Raw genomic sequence first — 19144 nt, 5'->3', positions numbered from 1 at the left:
CTTCTGTAAGGATTGCAACAGTACAAATATAGATAGACAAATTATGAGTAGAAAGTTTCTAAACTATGTCAAATCACAAAGTTACCACATTATCAGTACCTCTACATCTGGATCTTCATCACCTTCCTTTTTGGAGTCAGTTGGAGGCTCATCTATCTCAACCTTGTACAAACAAAATAACAAACCCAAGATTGTCAGAAAGAAATTGAAGTTTGAGTATGATTGCAAAAATCTGGAAGAAAGATTTAAATTAGTTTCTCAAGGTTTAGAATAATTTATCAGCACTGCTTGATCATAAATACTGTATTAACTAGTAGGCAGTTTGCAACTGGCAGTGACAGCTTGACACATACCTCTTTAGTAAAACCCTTCTCTTGCCATGTGTAGATTGGGAAAGAAACAAACTGAGAATAGTTCTTCACAAGATTCTGAATCCGCTCGGGATGAGCAAAACTTTTGTCGTCACGCTGAGTAACAGGTAACAGTGAGATTGAAACCATGACAAAGGAAACTTCACTGTCTACCAAAAACCAATACCACAGACCTTAAGATACAACGTCAGACGTGTTCCTCTAGGAAGTAACTTCTCTGGATCAGTTTCTTCCCTAATTGTATAAGAGTTGGCATTAGCTTCTCCCTCCCATACATACTGCTTTTCAGACTTTGGATTTTTTGTTGAAACAACCACCTGTTATGCACAAAAAAATACGATACTTAACCCATCATAACTAAAAATAAACTGACTTTTACCAAGTCGCGAATATTAATATAATAAAGATAAACAAGGTTTGAGATATACCTTGTCTGACACGAGGAATGCCGAATAAAAGCCTACACCAAATTGGCCAATTAAATTACTATCGACGCCAGCATCCTTGCTATCCTGTATAACAAGGCAAAACACATGAGACAACTAAAAAATTTAAATATAGAAACATTTATAGATATAAGAAAAGGAAGAATAATGGTGCTTATACCTTCAAAGCCTTCAAAAATTTGGCAGTTCCACTTTGTGCTATAGTACCAAGACAATCTACGAGCTCTTGTCTAGTCATACCAATTCCAGAATCACTGATGAAGAGAAAATAATGTGGTTGAGCCATGGTTGTTTGAAAATGTCAAAAAGAAGTGATTACTATGGACACTCTCATTCTTCAACTGAAGTACTTACGTGATTGTAATAATTCCATTATCTTTATCACTTTGAATACGAATGTCGAGATCAACAGCATCCTTCAAAAGTTCAGGCTCCGTGACACTCAGAAAACGTAACTTGTCAAGTGCATCACTTGCATTGCTGAAATTATATTTACATTTTCAAATAACACAGAAATAAAGCAGCAGAATATCATAGCAAAGAGTATTTGCATTAATGTGAAACACACTAACAAATTTTTATGACATTGACTCTCTAGCGGTAACGCAAAAACATAGTATGTGTTCAAAGCCAGAGATATTTAATGATCATTCTTGAAGAGAGAGAAGCACAAAAAATAACAAGATTTTTCAGTTTTATAATCATCATTAATTATATTTACCTTTCTGAACATTCTACATTATTTCTTATAGAAATTTCTATATCAATGTAAATATCCTACTTCAATTGCTCTATAAACAATTTAATTATAGAATAATCAATAACCAATTACATTTACAGTTAGCAAGGCTTCTGTAGAAAAAAAAAAACTTTATATATGCAGATTGCAGAATTAAAATAACAAACAAAAACCTCATCAATGTAGAGTTCCATTGCAGAAACAAAATATATAGTGCACAATAAACATGAAAAAAAAAGGACAACCAGGCACACAAAGCTCCCACCATGAGGGGTCACGGGGACAGAGTGAAAAAAAAAAGTTACAAAAACGAACATAGAACTAAAGGCTTTTAATAGTATATCATTACACATAGCAGCGGAAGAATAATTTGAAGAGAGTTGCACCGGTCCATTTGTAGCATCCATGGCCTTCAACTATAATAAAATAATTTGGGTAGGAACTTGGGAATAATAATAAGTGGAAAATAATTTATTCCTAGGCACAAATATCCAAAATGTTTTAGTGTTCTACTAATAAGAGGATATTTGTTGTTTAAATTCATAAATACCTATAGTATTAACAATATAAGTGGAGAATGTGATAGAAATTCAGTTTGCCAAAACATTTGGGAATGCAAATAACATGATAAAAGGACATGCAACACCAACCTGATGAGTTCCCGCAGGAACACTTCCTTATTACTGTATAGGCTGTGTACTATGAGATCCATTAAGCGACTAACCTATTAATTACAGAGGACTCAAATAAGTTTGTATTTGAAGAAAATAACAAAATAAGCCCTTTAATTAGCATACCTCAGCTTGATACTCAAATTTCTCACTTGATGGTTCGGGTGAATCAGATGCTGCTGCAGTTGATTCAAGACGATTGCAAACAAGCATGCTGTGCCTCAAGCTCGAGTGCATCCCAAAGTTGGTCCCATTACTTTTAGGTGCGCATAGTGTTGAAAGAAACCTGTGTGGTGCAACCTCAGGTGTTCGGTATTCATTCTCAGTTACCTGACAAATCAAAAAACGCCAGTTAGATCAGTTAGTATTTATTCTTGCAGAAAGTTCATTGCTTGACTGATGGGATACTGGGTAGGACTAATAGTAAAAGTTCCATCAAGGGTTGACGTAAACAATATCACACCTAAAGCTTAGATTGATTCCATGTTTTCTGCTAGCATACTACAACCAATTCAATTATCTAACAGAAGAAGCACACTAACGAAAAACGTTTTCCATTTATTTGTTTTAAAAATTGTAACTTTACATAGTCGTAAAAGAAATTCGTTTCATCTCAAAAGAATGGAACTTATGTTGGAGATTTCGAGCCTAATGAACGTCAATCACTCATATCAATCCAAGGCGTCATCTTTCGCAAACCGCCTAATCCATTCTACCATGGAAATGGATGAAGTACAAAAAGTTAATGTGCTCACCGAGGGAGACGAGGCGGAGAGACGAGACGCCACTGCGCGGTAGCGAGAGCCGGCGGACCGCGCCGCATGTACTATCGATCGCTTCGAAGCGCCGAGCATCTTTGCCACAGCTTGCGAACCTTGGCGACGGTGACTGGGAGGAGAAAGAGAGCGACTTTGACGAGCAAAGTTGAGACGCTATAAATGGGGACAGGGTTTAGGGTTTTAGCGGAGCAGCGGAAACTTCTGGAGTAGGGTTTGGTTGGGCGGAGCTCCGTGTGCCTGCTGCGGATGCTTCCGGAGACCCATTAGGATTCCCAGAATGGCTCGACGAATCCTGGAAAAGACGCATGGTCGACGTGGCATGGTCAGATCTGTTCGAGTCCACACTACAGGAATCCCTCCATGAGTTTTCCGTTGTCACATCTGCGCCACATAACAAATTTTACACATCTTTTTTACTATGAAAAAAATCTCTAACTAATTTTTCTATAAGTCCCACATCTTTTTATTATATTTTACTTTTTATATATAAATAAAATTTAAATTCATAAATTTATCATTAAATAATATTAATAATTAAAAAGATTACATTATTTGAAATAAAAAATCTAAAATAAAAAAATATTAACTTTTTAAATTAAAATTAAAATAATTATTTTAATTAAAATAAAATAAAATAAAATAAAAAGAATATGAACCGTTTTTTCCCGAAAACAAGAGACAAAGAAGCTCCTTTCCTCCTACCACATTCAAGGAGTTTCTACCAAGGAATTCTTAATGCATTTTCTTATTAACTACAATAATCACTACAATAATCCTAAATTAAAATATACATAAAAAATATTTTTTTCTTAGTTAAACTAAATTAAATTAAAAAATAAATAATTTTTTTACTTTAAGACCCTTAATTTTTAATAATTTTTTTTCAAACACTAAATGTAATATAAAATAATGAACTTTAATAAAAATAAAATACTTTTTTTAATTTTTCAATAGTTAATTATAAGAGAAAAAAAGTGAAAAGAAAGAATAATATGAATATGAATTTTTCTTGTAAATAGTTATTAAAAAAAATAAGAGGTCATTAGACTGACATTAGTAAAGTATTCGATAGAAGGAGTTGACTGAGGTGTCTGTCAACTTAATTATCGGGTTAATGGGCTGATACGATAATCCTAAAGTCCGGCCCGTTTAATGATTTGCTATTGCCCTAGGTCCGAAAGAGCGCCTTATGCACTTTTTGTATTGCTGTCTGCCACTGGTATGTCGGAGGGCAGAGCGTCGAGCGGTGGTCAGAGGGAGGCCGGCGACGGTTTCTTCTTCACGCATTCCATTCCATCCCGTCCCACTCAGTCGAAGGAAGTGAAGGGAGGGAGAAGGAGGGCGTCGTAGGGTTCGATCACTGACGCAATGAAGCGGAAGGCAGTAGATGAGGATGGTCATTATGCAGGCGCCGGAGGGAAGCTAACACGGAAGGAACTACGGACAAGGATTGCGCTCACGCCGTATGATCTCCCCGAGCTTACTGGGCGAAGTAGGGGGTTCGGTTGGATATCTGCTCCTCCCAGTCCCACCGTATTCTCTCCAAAATTCTCTGTTTCCGCGCTTATTCAAGATCCTTGGCCTTCGACTTCCAAAGCTCTTCCTCGTATGTTCTCTCTCTTCCTCTATTAATGTTGCCTTGGTAGACTTCATGATTCATGGAGATTTGGTCTTGTCTTCTTGAAGGAGTGGTGGAATCAAGTCCTTTAAGTAAAAAAAAAAAAGAAAAAAGGAAAGATATTTTTCCCTGTGGTTCTCATAAGATTGTTGTGTGGTTAAATTACATTGTTTTATAATTTTTTTGTATTATGTTATTGGTTGTCGAAGAATAACAAATCATAGTTGAATGGATCAGGAAAGATCAAGCGAATAACACTGGATCAACTAGTTCATTTAGAGAAAAGATTAGGATTCCTAATTTGTCTTCATTCATTAGAATAGAATAAGTATCCTATTTTTTCCCTAAAATAGAATAGGTTTAGTCTCCATTGTCTTTCACTTTTCCTGTTTCTATCAAATTGTTTGTAAACATCTATATCAAGAGGTAGATATTGTGTAATTAAAATAATATAAATAATATAAAAGTTTGTGTACTTTTATCATCGATCATTTATCTTAATATAAACTGTAAAATTGAAAGGAAAAAAAAAACATTTCTTTTGTCTCTGTCACGTGCTTGAATCTTGCCATTCTTGTCATGTACAATTTAATTTCTGAATGTGTTACAAACAAAGATCCTATCTTAAATATTAGTTGTTAATCTTTTCAATTGACTAGTTCCTTTAATTTGATTTTTTTTGCAGAATCAATGCAAGAAGATAATGATAGGCCCTCCTCTTCTCGTAATGTAAGGAGGACTACCACCTTAATTCTACTTTGATATTGTTTGGGTTGGCCTTTATACATTCCAAATAAGTTGTTTACTACTTTATCTATACTTGTGTTTGTTGTTTGCTAATCATGTCAGGCTTTTGGAAAACTGATATCATTCATGCAAGATATTGATGCAGAATTGGCAGGACTTTCATATAAGTTTTTGTCAAGTTAAAATCATAATAAATTGTGATTTTTGGAAAATATGTACAAAACTATGTAGACTATTTACATATTTTCTTGTAAATTTAATGTTTCCAAATAAGAAATTGCAAACATTGTATGTATCCATAAAGTTCCTTCCACAATAAATTGTATTCTTCTCTTAAAATTTTGTTAGATTTCTAATGGTTGATTTTAGGTTTATGGAAGTGTGAATCCTTAGTTACTATTAATTGGCTTAGGTACATAACCCAACTATCCCAACTATTAACTTGGTTCAGCCTTAAAGTGCCCAAAATGCGTCCAAATCAAGTTCAGTTTGAAACCAATAGCTGATTAATTATCATGTCTACTCAATGGGTTCTACCCAAACCTAACCCTACTTCAATCGACCTCCAACCTGAAATATTGGTTCCATTCATCTTAATTAGTATCTAAAATTTGAAAAACAAAATAATTTAAGGCACACAAAGATTTGTATAAGATAAAATTCGGTATTTAACAGATTTTCATTCCAAAATTATAGTGTTGCAAAAGGTTTAGAAGATAAGTGTTTTACTTCTGCACATGCTCAGATATGGCATTGGGGTGAGTATCAAATTCAGGCTGAGGCATGATGCTGGATGCTGCAGCTTGGAAGCTGGCATGCTATAATTGTTTCCAACATGCTATTTTTGTGAGCTACAACCAACCTAGGTCTCTGCCTTCAGTTCATATTTTCTATGACATAGTAATTACCTTCTATTTCGAAGTTTTCCCCAATTGTGATGGCTAGTGAGCAGTGACTGCAATACATGACAGAGATCACTCACATGGATTAAGGGCTCCATGAGTGGTGATCTTCTAGAGCAAAATCTGACATGCACAGTGACATGTCAGAGGCTTGTGCTAGAAATGTACCAGCCAATACAATATTAACATAATTTTCCACCTTTTTCATCATAGCTAAGGGTCATCATTGTTTGTGTTAACATTTGTTAGTATTCCTGAAGATACAACCCTGCACGTGTTGGCAGAAATGGATCCATGCAACTGATCCAACATAGGTGGACCAACTTCCAACATAGTTCGACTTGCGGCTGTTGTAGGTCATGTATAATTGAGTTCAGTGAACTGCAAGAATGGTCTGTTCAGCTTATTGTACCACTGTGTTCAAACTACATCGTCACTATTGTTTAGATACTGCAGTGCACAGATCTTATTGGTGGAAAAAGGATCCATGTAATTGATCCAACTTCGTTGGATTGACGGCTATTGTAGATCTTGTATAATAGAGTACAATTGACTTCAAGAATGGTGTATTCAGATGTGCAAACTACAATTTTTCTATTATTTTATTAGAGTCCTCTGTATATTGTAATCATATGTAGCAAACTCTCATGGTTTGAATCCCTTGATGAATTTAATTTCAAAACATCTTCCAACAAAAGCATGGCTTGGTTTTGTAAGTTGTGCCATACCATTTCACTTTGTCCATCCACACAACTTCTGGCAGAAAATTCCCGTGTCAGATATGCAGGCAATTAATCCTTTATTGGGGGCTGAAAAATATCAGGTTTATGCTGATCCTTCTAATGATCAGGTCTTTGGTGAAGCAACTAATATGTGTGACAACAGTGGGATCGCTGAAGTTGAACTGTGGCTCAAGCAAAGGACATTTTCTAGGCAAGTATATACTGTTTAGATCAAGTCTGTTTTTTGTTTCTTTTCGACCGCATCTTTTGTTTGTTTTGGAAGTGAATCTCCCGAACCAACTTTCATACCATATCTATGTTTCATGAACTAAATATTGAACACAAGGTAATTAATCATTCCTATCTATTTCTGCAAGACACTTCTCTTTTATCAGTTGACCAAATAGCTTATCTAACTCCATCCTCCATTTTGATTTTGAGATCCTCATACCTAGCATCTCTTTCATAATGGTCATGGTCTTTCCTCTCATAATTCCAATGTAGGAGTGTTTGAATGACAACGACTATAAAGAAAGTTACACGATCAATCAAAGCACAATAAATTGATTTTTTTTCTTCTTCTTTTTTGGACTAAAGAAAGAAAGATTTTTTCTGACTAATCTAATTTTTTAATGTAAAGACTTGGTTAAGAGCTAAATTAAACGAACCAACAAAATTAAGCTCACTTTCTTATTTGATCAATGCAAGCGAGTTATCTATTGAAAGTTGCTGTGCTTCTTGATCTCAATCTCATGTGGGAAGTTTGCACAAAATAGATTTCAACCAAGTCTTGTCTTCTCTTACATTTTTTTACCTGCAAGTGTATTGCTATGTCCTTGTGGCTTCTGAGAGAGGGTTGTGCAACTACGAAGGAATACAACCACTAAAAAATGTAGCTAAACCATTGTGTTCAGCCGGTTGGCTCTGTACATTTAATGCGACACCAAGAAAGATCTTTTTGCCACAATTGATAACCTATGGGATCACATGAGAAACTGCAAGTCAATTAAAAATAAGGAGGTGGGGAATGAGAAAATGCCTTTAAATGGAATTGTAGTTCCTAAGTGACTTCCATTTCATACTGACAGGCCAATTGCTTTGACCTTTTCCACTTGAGCTTTTTAAGAGCTCTATGAGGGTGTATCTCACTTAGGACTGGCCGATTGAATGAAGGTGAATGCAGCAAGGTTCTAAAAATAACCCTTTTCTTTTATTTCAAAACTGCTAGTAAAGAAAAGGTGGATTTAAATTCTGAAGTAGAAAACTTGGTAGTATTGATTGAATAATTTGAACAATGACCTGCAGTTTCTTTTGTTGGCTTTAACATAGCATTGTCTCTACAAGCAAAATAGATTAAGTTTTAATAAAAATTAAAACTAACGAAATTGTATATTAAACTATAAAATTAATGAAATTTAAATTAGACCCTATCCACTTTATTTTATTGGACCAGTCACTTTTAAAGTGGCATGTTTTAATTGCATTTTGTACCCTATCAGGCTTTGCTACAGTTTGCTACGAATCATCTTGTATGCTTAAATTGAGAAGGACTAAACCTTTCACAAAATCATTTCGGAGTTTGAAATCTAAACCTGTTGAAAGTAATTTAAGTGTTACAGTTATTAGTTGATGGGAAAAAAAAATTTCAAGTCACGACTAATTTGTTTCTTCATCATATGGCAAACCAATTTTTTTTTAAGTTCACGACCAATTTATAGCATGATTTCATTGTCTTAGGGAGTTTTGTTGATGTCATTTCAAATCTCTCATGTTGCACTAGCTGAATGAATGAACTTTATCCATTTGACTTGTCAAAGTTTAACAACTTGACTTGTAAAGTTTGTGGCATTTAGCTTATTTCTAATTTTACATATCAAATTTGAGAGAATCTAAGCGGCATTTGGACTAGCATTTATGTAGACATATTATTTTTGGAATTGTTTGCCACTGGAGAAACTGCTTTACCTACTTTTTGTTTGTCTTATGCACTGCACTTATTCTACCCTGAAATCTTTCAGTTGCTCCTAGTGAAAATTGCTGATTCATCTCTTACTATAATCCTATAATGAGGTTGAATAATATGTTAATCCTTTTCTTACTATAATTTTATAGTCAGGTTGAATATTGAATAGTATGTTAATGCTTTTCTTCCTGTCCAGAGAACAGTCCAATTATTTGAAGGAGTTATTGCAGTCAAGGACGAGAGACTTTGATTGCCATGGAGAAACTGAAGGCATATTGAACCAAAAAGTTTCAATTAAATCACAATCTACTGTGCTGCCTGGGCATTTGTTAACACCAAAACCTGAGGAATATTTAAAGATGAAAGTTGTAATATTAAACTCTAGAATACTTTTTGGCCTAGACATGTCCTTGCTAACCGATTGGCTATTAATGTTGGTTTAGTTGTTGATGTGCCATTTTAAAGAAATTGCCTATTTGTTCAATTTGTGTAGGTAAATGATGTTAGTTCTTCAGCTGTTGAAATTGCAAAAGCCTACATGGAAGGACTGGTTACTGAGTCTTTCCATGAACCTCGCAAGTCAGGATTAAAGAATATGACTGCAGACAATAATGCATTGGCATCAGAAATCGCTTGCTCATCGGTGATTAGATCGCCTGTATGCTGGCCTGGAGCAATTGTGGAGAATAATGAAACCCATCTTACTCTTAAAACTTCTAGATCCAAGGTTGAGCCATTTAGTTCCCGACGGGCTCCTTACTCTGGTTCGATTTTCTCAAAAGCTAAGGTTTGTAGTTTACTTCATATTTGCACTGTTGGTTTGCTAAATTTAGTTTTTAAGACTAAGTCTCCAATTCTTTTGAGTGTTAGCAGTTTCAAGATGGTGGAGAACGTCGAAGGACTCAAACTGTTTCATCATTTGGGTGGAAGGAATCTTCTACTGCTCTTAGTGGCATCACAGTAAAATTCTATTCTGATTCCAAAAGAGAAATTTATAAGATTTGCTTGCTATTTGATAGATGTAGCTAGCGAATAAGCAATTTCCCTTTTCTTAATAAATTCAACACTTATATTGCCATGATAATTTTAGAATTTCTAGTTTTGAGCCAAGTACAATTTAGATTGAATACATGAAATGTGAAAAGATAATAAATAATTTTGATTTTCTCGAAATCATAAGTAGTATTGGATATCTTGAATTTGTAATTCAAAAATAGCTGCTAGGAGATATTGACGAAGATGTGTGATAAAGTCTGAGCAGTTTAAATTTCAAGGCACATCCAGAGTTTTTTTTTAATTGTCATGCACCTCATTGGCTATGATAAAATTTATGTTAGCCATGCTTTTTGGGCCCTTGTATTGATTAATTTAAAAATAATAAATAGAAAAGTTTTATTGACATCTGCAATTACTTGGCAGGGAAAGGTGTTACTTCATGAGCAATTAGTTGTAGCTTATTTTGATGAAAAAATAACAGAAAATATGTTAAGGCTGTGTGAGCATGGCTAAAGACAACCAATGGATTTGAACAAGTAGAATTGATTAATTCGAAGGTTTGATGGAGTAAAGTAAACTAGAAACTCTTTAACATAATGGAAAGTGATTTTGGATGATTGGGTTGTCATCATGAAGCCATGTTTGTTCTAGCTATAAGGGGTCAATCACATGGATTTTATTCCTCCATTGTTTGGATATTTATTCAAATTCTAGCATGAGGTTACTAAGTGTACATATATTAGAAAATCGTTTTTGTTAATTAGACCTGCTAGTGGCATGAAGGATTAACATTTGATTCTATATCCACTGAGATAAATCTTGTTGTATTGTTGGTTTATTATGCACTTTCTGAGTTTCTTTGTTTCCCCTCTTTTTTATTCAATATGTATGGACGATTTATATCCTCCATCCTATTCATACACCAGGTTCCCCCAAAGTATGATGCATCAACTCCTTCCAAAGAATTACTTGATTCAAATCTTGCTATTTTTTCCTCTACGCCATCATCAATTCCAAATGCCATGAAGAACTTATCTTCCACTTGGAAAGCAAATTATGGTAAAAATTCCATGGCATAAAACTTGAATTACCACATTGTTGAAGGTTCTGAAAATGTTCATTTTAATTCAGTTCCACCAAAATCCAGTCAAGCAGCTATGAAAATACTGGAGCACCTCAATAAAACCATTCCTTCTCCCAAGGAGAAGCTGATACATGCAAATCCAGAAGTACTTGAAATTAAATCTTTCTCAAACTTTGCTACTGATTGCCATGCAAAGAAACCTGCTGATGATGAAGAGGCAAAAGCCTCATTGTTCAGTAAGGGTGTTGGTAAGGAAGAAAATTTTTTTGAAGAAAAGGTATATTTTGTTTTCCAATCTATCATATGTCTGATTAATTTGTTTCTCTGCCCAAGCCAGTAGCAAATATTTATTCTAGACTTGGAGATTTATTTGTTTATTTGTTTGAACTCTCTTATCATCTAACATGAACATTTAGGAAATTGTTAGCTTCCAATGAGATGAATATGACGTTTAGAAGTTGGTGATCTAATGGATAAACTTTCTTATACTTTGAAATTTAGTTCTCAGGAGCATATTTTTGCACATGATTGTTCTGAAACTTATAAACGAGTGGAAAAAAACTGCCTTCTAACCTTATTTAGCTTTCTGCTGCATCATATTTGCCAATTTAGGATTGTAAACTCGAAATATTTTTTACATTAAAGCATATAATGCAATGAAATTTCACCACTTATATTCTTGCTTCATATTGCTCTAAGATTTTTTTTTCTTGAATGGTTTGAGATAACCTGAGTACAAGCAACAGAGGTGCTACAGTATGAAATAAGCATGACAAAGTGCTATTTTTTTCCCTTTTCACTTATTACATGGTTTATTTAGACGAATAAATTTGATAGAATGGAGAATTGGCTTAAGTGGAGTATTTAATATGATGACATTAGTTAGATTGGATATAGCAGAGTATGGTCTTACATGAAATAATTTGATAGAATGTTAAAACAACCACAGAATTAGAGAAGATTTATATAATTGGGAGTGCTGAAAAATGACAATTTGGTGGAATGGTAAGTCTGCTGATAGACTAAAAAAACATGATTAACCAGGCTGGTAACGTCGAGCCTGGGGTGACGGCCCGACCCCACGGAAGTTTCCCACTAGCCACCAGGGTAATCGGGAAGCGCTCGCAGTTGGGCAGCCCAGGAGCCCAACATCCTTTAGTCGCGTGCCCAGTTTGGAGGAAAAATTCCTGCAAATTCGTCATAGCTAGGGCTCGAACCGCGGATGCCTGGGTGACAACCTGGATGTCTGGGTGACAACCTGGATGTCCTACCGCTGCACCATAGCCTCAGGGGCCTGCGGATAGACTAAAAGAAGCATATGGAAGAGGAATGTAGCTCCATCTGAATGAAATTGACAAAATGAAGAATATGATCCTAGAGTGTTTTTATTGTGAACTACCCTGATCCTGAAGATTCCAACTAAGTGAGATAGAATTGGAATCGTCTGGGCTATGGCCTTGACTCAAAAGAAATTTGACAGGATTTAGGATTTGACCAAATTGAAAATTTCTAGTTTGGAAAATATGACAAGCAGAAGAGAGCTTGAAAAAAAAGAGGAATATGACACCAAACTGGAAAATGACTCCTTGTTTGCAGTATCCATGTTTTCTGAAATGTCCCATATCTCATTTTTCCAATCTTATCAGGTCAAATCTTCTGAGAGAATACTACCCTTGTCTCAGAAATTTGAGGAGATATTGCTTTTGAAGGACTTGAAAGAATGGTGCCTTCATCCACAATGTTGGCAATTTTGGCTTGGGATTGAGGGTTGTTTACTTAGATGGAAATACGAGGGGTGGAAAAGTGACCCAAAAAAAAAGTTCATAATAGTGGTGTTTCATATGCAATTTTGTAAGCTCTCTTCCCTTTCTTAACTTTTAATCAAGTAAACACAGCCTTAGGGCCTGTTTACCCAAAGGGATGGAAAAACAGAGTGATGAATTATCGTCGGTGTATGGATACATAGGTGGATGAATACTGTTTAATTTGTGTTTTTAATGTACTGCAGTTTTCTACAAGCTTGTGCCCTGATGTTGGACTTTGTGGAGTTGTTCTGAATCTTGGACCACTGGTTACATGGCTCACCTGGACATGGTTGATTCATATTGAACTTGATATCCTGAGTTTTGTACTTGGTAATTTGGTGCAAACTTGATACCTTGGCTATGGAGTTGGTAGATTAGTGTTGCATTGACCTGGCATGGTGGCAATTTGTTGGTTTGTGTACATGATAATTATCACCCAAAGGAATGGTAAATAATGTGCTTCGATGAATCTAGTAATCATCTGGCCATCTTGTTTGACAGTCAATCTAACATATGGTCCTTTTAGAAAAGAAAATGAAGGAAAGAAAGAGCGAATGGAATTGTTTCAATTTTGTTGCTTAATTCTATTGTTCTTGTGTGAGTTGGAAATAGCTAATTTACAACTACGTTAGAAATGTTGTGGGCTGGTTCTATAACATAGTTTGCAAACTAACAATTCTTAAATCTATTCATCATGCAGGCTGTAGCCATGCCAACTATGAGCAAAGATGATAACGCGGTTTTGCTGTCTGCAACTCCAACTCCAATGACCAAAGACCATAAATTGCCAGGGTTAGTAAAAACAAGTCTACCTTTCTTGGATGCTTGTCTTGTTCTGTTGCTCATATACATCTAATATCCAATCTAATTTCAGGGCCAATAAGAAGAGTTATGATGCAGCCATTAAGGTTGCTGTTTCTGGTTCCACACCTCTAAATGCTTCATCCAAAACGCCATCTATGCCTGTCTTGACTTCATCATCAACATACGTACCCTTCAAGTTTCCTGTTTCCAGCTCCACCTCTTTAATTGCTTCCCTTGAACCACCAGCAATGCCTGCCTCCACTTCACCTGCCATGTCCACAATGCCTACCTCTGCTGCTAATAACATGCCATCATTTATCTTTAGCTCACCTTGCCCTAACAGTGGCCTCAATTTCTCATTAGCAACTACTTCCAACCCTACTGTGACTGACACACCAGAGCCGCAGTTCAAGTTCGGATCTGGAGATCAGCGCAGCTTATCATTCTGGTTTAGGAACACAGAAAGTGCACTCTATTAGTGGTTATTGAAATACCAATCAAGATGGAAGCCGATGGTTATTTTCAGCAAGATACAGACTTGTGGAGTGCTTAACTTGTACTCTATGGTATGCAATATACAACAGTGAAGTAATTCTGATCAACGAATCCAGTTCACTTAGTGTGTTTGGTTGTCCTACAGATTAAGCAAACAGCTAATCATTTTTTGAGTTGGCTTAGTTGATAAAGAAAAAGTTATATGATGTTTAACCAAGGAAAACAGTTTAAGAGCTACTTTTGTATCTATAACTACTGTATAAGATTGAGTAGGGAATATATATTACTGGTAGAAAGCTGGGAAGGACAAGCGTTTACCATAGTTTGTGTGGTTAATCCAAATTTCCTCGTCCTTTTTTACTGCCAAAAAGATGGATTTTATGCTTAATATTGTCTTGTAATATGACTTGAAGGAATATTTATTTATCTTCATCCAAGCTTTGGAAAACTAGTAGAACTCCATTGACAATTGAAGCCTGTTTTCCTTCTGATGTCTGGCCTGAGCATGACAGTTTCAAGCTGGTTCAATTTCAGGTTGTGTCTGGCTTTGGCTCGGTCCACAATGACATATCTTCTAGGCCTAACACGAGTCTTGGATTAGGGCAAGGGAAACTTGGAGTCCAAAATTGAAACATACTAAGTTTTGAGTTTCCAACCATGCAACTTGACTCCTTACAAAATGAAAGCTGTTTAAAATGGCAAGTGGGTCGGATCGAGACCTAGGTCCGAGTTTGAGCTCTGATCCCCTACCATCTTCATTGAGCTTCAAACTATTTGCAGCAGCAACAGACATCTGACTGCAGTTACATCAAATGGATCAGATAAGGATGCTCCATAATTGACTGCTGTGTTTCCCTGCCCAGATCATAAAGCTAGCATCGTGTCTCTTTTTGCATCTCTTTATATCTACCTGACACTCCATGCCTCTACCATTCACCCTCACATTTCCCCTCCACTAAGCATCAAGCCAGTGGTACTCAAAGCTCATACTAGTCGGCTCGATCCAGATGAACTGCCTTAAAATTTGATTCTTTCATCTCAGTAGTTCTGAATCTGTCAAAGTGAAAAAGTAACAAAGTTTGATCTATCAGAGCAAGCAACCAAAGGTAACCAAAGTTACTGACTCACTTCCAGTAGAGCATCATCCGTTCACTCACTCGATTAAGATAACAAATTCTCTTGGCAATTCTTCGTCCACCAACTCGTACAGATTCTTCTCAATCTATCCTCCCATCAAGAGACATAGCATGTGCCCAAATAAATCTAGCAAACACCCACCTCCTCTTCTACTCTCTTTTACTTCATTTCATCTTCTCCTCTTCGTCACAGTCCACTCATTCTTGATCCAAGCCGACCTCCACCTCAAGGTTGCCTTCTTCGTAATGTACAATTCGTTTCTTCATTTAATACCCATGCTTTGCGTTTGATCTTTTGGTCCCACATATTACCATTTCCTCAACATCTACACGACTTTGCTTCTTCATGTTCCTCTTGATAGCATAGTCATGCATATGTTCACCAATGAAGTGATTGCTTAGCGACAAAACTAGCATTTCCTCGACGAACAAAAATAGTGCTTGTCGATATTGAGAAGTAGCTACGAGGAAAGAGCATATGGCAATGTCACATTTAAGACTTTTGTTAAGCAATATAAAAAAAATAATTGTAGTAATGTAAGAAAAATAATGATAACATACAAAGCATAAAATGTTCGGTTACAAGATTATAAATAAAATTTTAAGTTGAAAATATGTTGAAAATATATATAAAAAATAATAGATTTATAAGAGAAAGACATTTCCAATAATATAAGATCTTTGGGGTAAAGTTCAAAAGTAAAATCATGAGGATTTAGATCTAAAGTGGACGATATCATGCTATTATGAAGATATCTAAATCCCTTTTAGTTCTAGCAATTTGTATCAAAAACCGGGTTGTAATATTGGCCTCGAATAAAGGAAGTGGAGGCTCCCGTATCCAATCACCAGGCAGAAAGTTATAGTTGTGACTAGGTAAGGAAATCCTAATAGGTTGGGTGGGCCGAAGAGTAGGAAACCTTGATGAATTGAGGATCGGATGTAGAAAGTTTATGGTTCTTCATTTGAGGGGGAGATTATTAAATTGGAAAGTTATAAATAAAATTTCATATTAAAAATATATAGGAAAGATGTTTATAAAATATCTTTACTTATTGGTATGAGGAGTCTAAAGTGGCAATATTATGAAAATATCTAAATCTGTTTGAATCCTAATATTATAACTATAAATATTAAAGGGCAATTGGCAATGCATGGACCAAACTAATAAAGAATTTTTATTAAATGTACTTATATGAAATTACTTTTATATTTTAAGTTATATGAAATACGATGCATATCTTACAAAATTTTATACTTTTCTATTATATATAAACAAATGACAAATTTATGTGTTATTTATTAGATTAAGCTCATTAAAACTTTAATGGCTTTAATGGCCAAACTTGAACAATTTGTTATAGCCCTCAAACTCATTACTCTCTTTCTAATTTGTTAGATATTCAAGCAAGGAACAAGAAATCATGAAAAAATATTCAAATCAATCAAAACAACCTTTCCATCCAACCGATCTTCATAGTTGGTACTTTCCCTTTTCAAAAAATATGAAAGAACCAAAAAGGGGACTTGGCCCTTTCTTTTCATCTTGCAAAAAAGGCTCTGTAGAAAGGAGAAAACAGAGTAAGCCTTGTGTGTTCATCACCGCCCACGGTATTCCATCTCGCGAATAAATCCAACGAACACTGTTCGTGCACTGATTCCCTGCCTCTCCTCGAGCCCAAGATGGATATTTGTTTGCTTATGAATTCTTCACAGCATTTTATTGGATCTTAAATATATTTGAGAAGATATGGATTTATCGAATCTCAAATACATTTGAGAAAATCTGGATATGGATTTTCGGGATGCGTCTTGTCATTTATGGAAGGGAATCTCTAGTCGTCACGCAAATCTCTTTCCCATTGTGATAAATCGCTCTAAAATTTCTAATTAATGATTGCTTAATCAAATCCAAAGGGAAGACGAACTCTGTCCATTGAATTCCTCTGTTATCGTCAGGTGCATTCCATATTTGCATCTCGATTTGATCTCTTGCATTATAAAAGCCAGCGAAACAGGGGAAGGCAGAGGTGAAACAGAGCATGATGAGGCCAAAACGAGTCCTTGTTGCTACCTTCTTCTTGTTCCTTGTCGTTTTCGTTTCGACGGCTGCCGGCGGCGGCGACGGCGAAGACGGAAGCTGGCAGTGGAAGGTGCTGCAAACGAGCATCGGCGTGTCGGCCATGCACATGCAGCTTCTCCGCAACGACCGCGTCATCGTCTTCGACCGCACCGACTTCGGCCGCTCCAATCTCTCCCTTCCCGGCGGCCGCTGCCGCGATGACCCCAACGAGAAGGCCCTCAAGCACGACTGCACCGCCCATTCGGTCGAGTACGACGTCGCCGCCAACACCTTCCGCCCACTCACCGTGCTCACCGATACCTGGTGCTCCTCCGGCTCCCTTGCTCCCGACGGCGCGCTCCTCCAGACCGGCGGCTACAATGATGGCGAGCGCGTCGCCCGCACCTTCCGCCCCTGCGACGACGGTACGTGTGACTGGGAGGAGTCCCCCGACGCCCTCTCCGTCAGGCGATGGTATGCTTCGAACCAAGCTCTCCCCGACGGCCGAACCGTCATTGTCGGCGGTCGCAGACAGTTTAACTACGAGTTTTTCCCCAAGAAGAGCAGCTCTGACTCCGCCGCCATTTCCTTCCGCTTCCTAGCCGAGACCAAGGACGCCGTCGAGGACAATCTCTACCCCTTTGTCCACCTCAACATCGACGGTAACCTTTTTGTATTCGCCAACAACCGCGCTGTCCTGCTCGACTACGTCAAGAATAGGGTGGTCCGAACGTATCCGCCAATGCCCGGCGGTGAGCCGAGGAACTACCCAAGCACCGGTTCGTCGGTGCTTCTTCCGCTCGCACCGGCGCCAATGGAGGCGGAGGTGCTCGTGTGCGGCGGCGCTCCGCCGGGCGCGTACTTGGATGCTAAGACTAACCGGACCTATCGTCGGGCGCTCGACACGTGCGGGCGAATCAAGATCACGGACGCGGCAGCGCAGTGGGACATGGAGACGATGCCGGGGCCCAGGGTCATGGGCGACATGGTGTTGCTTCCCTCCGGCGAGGTGCTCTTAGTCAATGGCGCGGCATCCGGCACGGCGGGGTGGGAGCTCGGTCAGAGCCCGGTGATGGCTCCGGTAGTGTACCGCCCAGCGGCTCCAGACGGGGCGAGATTCGAGGAGCAGAGCGAGGCGTCCAGGCCGCGGCTCTACCACTCCACCGCCGTGCTCCTCCGCGACGGCCGCGTGCTCGTCGGCGGGAGCAACCCGCACGAGGGCTACAACTTCTCCGGCGTCGAGTTCCCCACCGATCTCAGCCTGGATGCCTTCTCCCCGTCCTATTTGAGCTTCAAAAATGCCGCATTGCGGCCGCGGACCACAGTTCCGGCATCTCCGATGCAGCTGAGCTACGGCGAGCGATTCACGATGGAGTACGAGGTGGGGACAGCGGTCGAAGGGGGCGTGAGAGTGACAATGGTGGCGCCAGCGTTTGCGACACACTCGTTCTCAATGAACCAGAGGCTTCTCTTCCTGGAGGCGACGGAGCAGGACTCCGGCGACGGCTGCCGGCGAGTGGAAGCGGTGGCTCCGGCGTCGGGAATTTTGGCACCCCCGGGATATTATATGGTTTTCATTGTGAATGGTGGGGTCCCTAGCGTAGGAATCTGGACCCACATTGGGTGAATTGAGACCTAATTTTAGTTTTCTTTCTTGGACCAATTAACAAGAAATTAAAACAATAAATACAGTTAAATTGGAGGACAATTTAAATTTATGTCTTTTTGGATTTTGTTCATTAACATGCTGCTTTGAATTATAGACTAATAATAATGTTATTTAGATATTACAAAATATGAATTT

At 37.7% G+C, this 19144-nt stretch overlaps 3 protein-coding genes across 7 annotated transcripts; 2 read left to right on the top strand and 1 right to left on the bottom strand.

The window, feature by feature from the left end:
- Positions 1-62: 62 nt before the first annotated feature.
- LOC121994351 (heat shock protein 90-6, mitochondrial-like) lies at positions 63-3232 on the bottom strand. The gene is made up of 9 exons (XM_042548420.1): positions 2983-3232; positions 2354-2557; positions 2207-2280; positions 1172-1297; positions 978-1071; positions 800-883; positions 545-688; positions 354-467; positions 63-162 (listed from the first exon to the last, which is right to left on the bottom strand). Exons 1-9 carry the CDS (start codon positions 3079-3081, stop codon positions 82-84), a joined length of 1020 nt encoding a protein of 339 aa, XP_042404354.1. The 5' UTR covers positions 3082-3232; the 3' UTR covers positions 63-81.
- Positions 3233-4201: 969 nt separating this feature from the next.
- LOC121997751 lies at positions 4202-14484 on the top strand. Of its 5 annotated transcripts, none has more exons than XM_042552362.1 (10): positions 4202-4612; positions 5310-5353; positions 7124-7206; positions 9155-9326; positions 9452-9745; positions 9832-9918; positions 10881-11013; positions 11086-11315; positions 13544-13635; positions 13718-14484. In XM_042552362.1, exons 1-10 carry the CDS (start codon positions 4375-4377, stop codon positions 14124-14126), a joined length of 1782 nt encoding a protein of 593 aa, XP_042408296.1. In that variant the 5' UTR covers positions 4202-4374; the 3' UTR covers positions 14127-14484. The 5 variants fall into 5 exon arrangements, with proteins under 5 accessions (XP_042408296.1, XP_042408300.1, XP_042408298.1 ...); XM_042552364.1 differs by having other exon boundaries at positions 4517-4612; positions 6117-7206; XM_042552365.1 differs by having other exon boundaries at positions 4518-4612; positions 6523-7206.
- Positions 14485-17284: 2800 nt separating this feature from the next.
- On the top strand, positions 17285-19037 carry LOC121997750 (aldehyde oxidase GLOX-like). The gene has a single exon (XM_042552361.1). The coding sequence runs from the start codon at positions 17321-17323 to the stop codon at positions 18965-18967; it is 1647 nt and encodes a 548-aa protein (XP_042408295.1). The 5' UTR covers positions 17285-17320; the 3' UTR covers positions 18968-19037.
- The last annotated feature ends 107 nt before the right edge of the window (positions 19038-19144 follow it).

The sequence above is a fragment of the Zingiber officinale genome, chromosome 6A (genome assembly GCF_018446385.1).
Source record: "Zingiber officinale cultivar Zhangliang chromosome 6A, Zo_v1.1, whole genome shotgun sequence".
NCBI classification, from domain to species: Eukaryota; Viridiplantae; Streptophyta; class Magnoliopsida; order Zingiberales; family Zingiberaceae; genus Zingiber; species Zingiber officinale.
The sequence above is the reverse complement of the archived record's forward strand: the minus strand, read 5'-3'. Positions and strand labels throughout refer to the sequence as shown.

Coding starts and splice junctions, on each gene's coding strand:
- LOC121997750 (XM_042552361.1), top strand. CDS start 17,321: ATGATGAGGCCAAAACGAGTCCTTGTTGCTACCTTCTTCTTGTTCCTT.
- LOC121994351 (XM_042548420.1), bottom strand. CDS start 3,081: ATGCTCGGCGCTTCGAAGCGATCGATAGTACATGCGGCGCGGTCCGCC. Junction 2,281..2,353: donor AATTTGAGTATCAAGCTGAG/GTATGCTAATTA, acceptor TGTAATTAATAG/GTTAGTCGCTTAATGGATCT. Junction 468..544: donor GTCTGACGTTGTATCTTAAG/GTCTGTGGTATT, acceptor CCTGTTACTCAG/CGTGACGACAAAAGTTTTGC.
- LOC121997751 (XM_042552362.1), top strand. CDS start 4,375: ATGAAGCGGAAGGCAGTAGATGAGGATGGTCATTATGCAGGCGCCGGA. Junction 9,919..10,880: donor CTGCTCTTAGTGGCATCACA/GTAAAATTCTAT, acceptor TTCATACACCAG/GTTCCCCCAAAGTATGATGC. Junction 11,014..11,085: donor CACTTGGAAAGCAAATTATG/GTAAAAATTCCA, acceptor ATTTTAATTCAG/TTCCACCAAAATCCAGTCAA.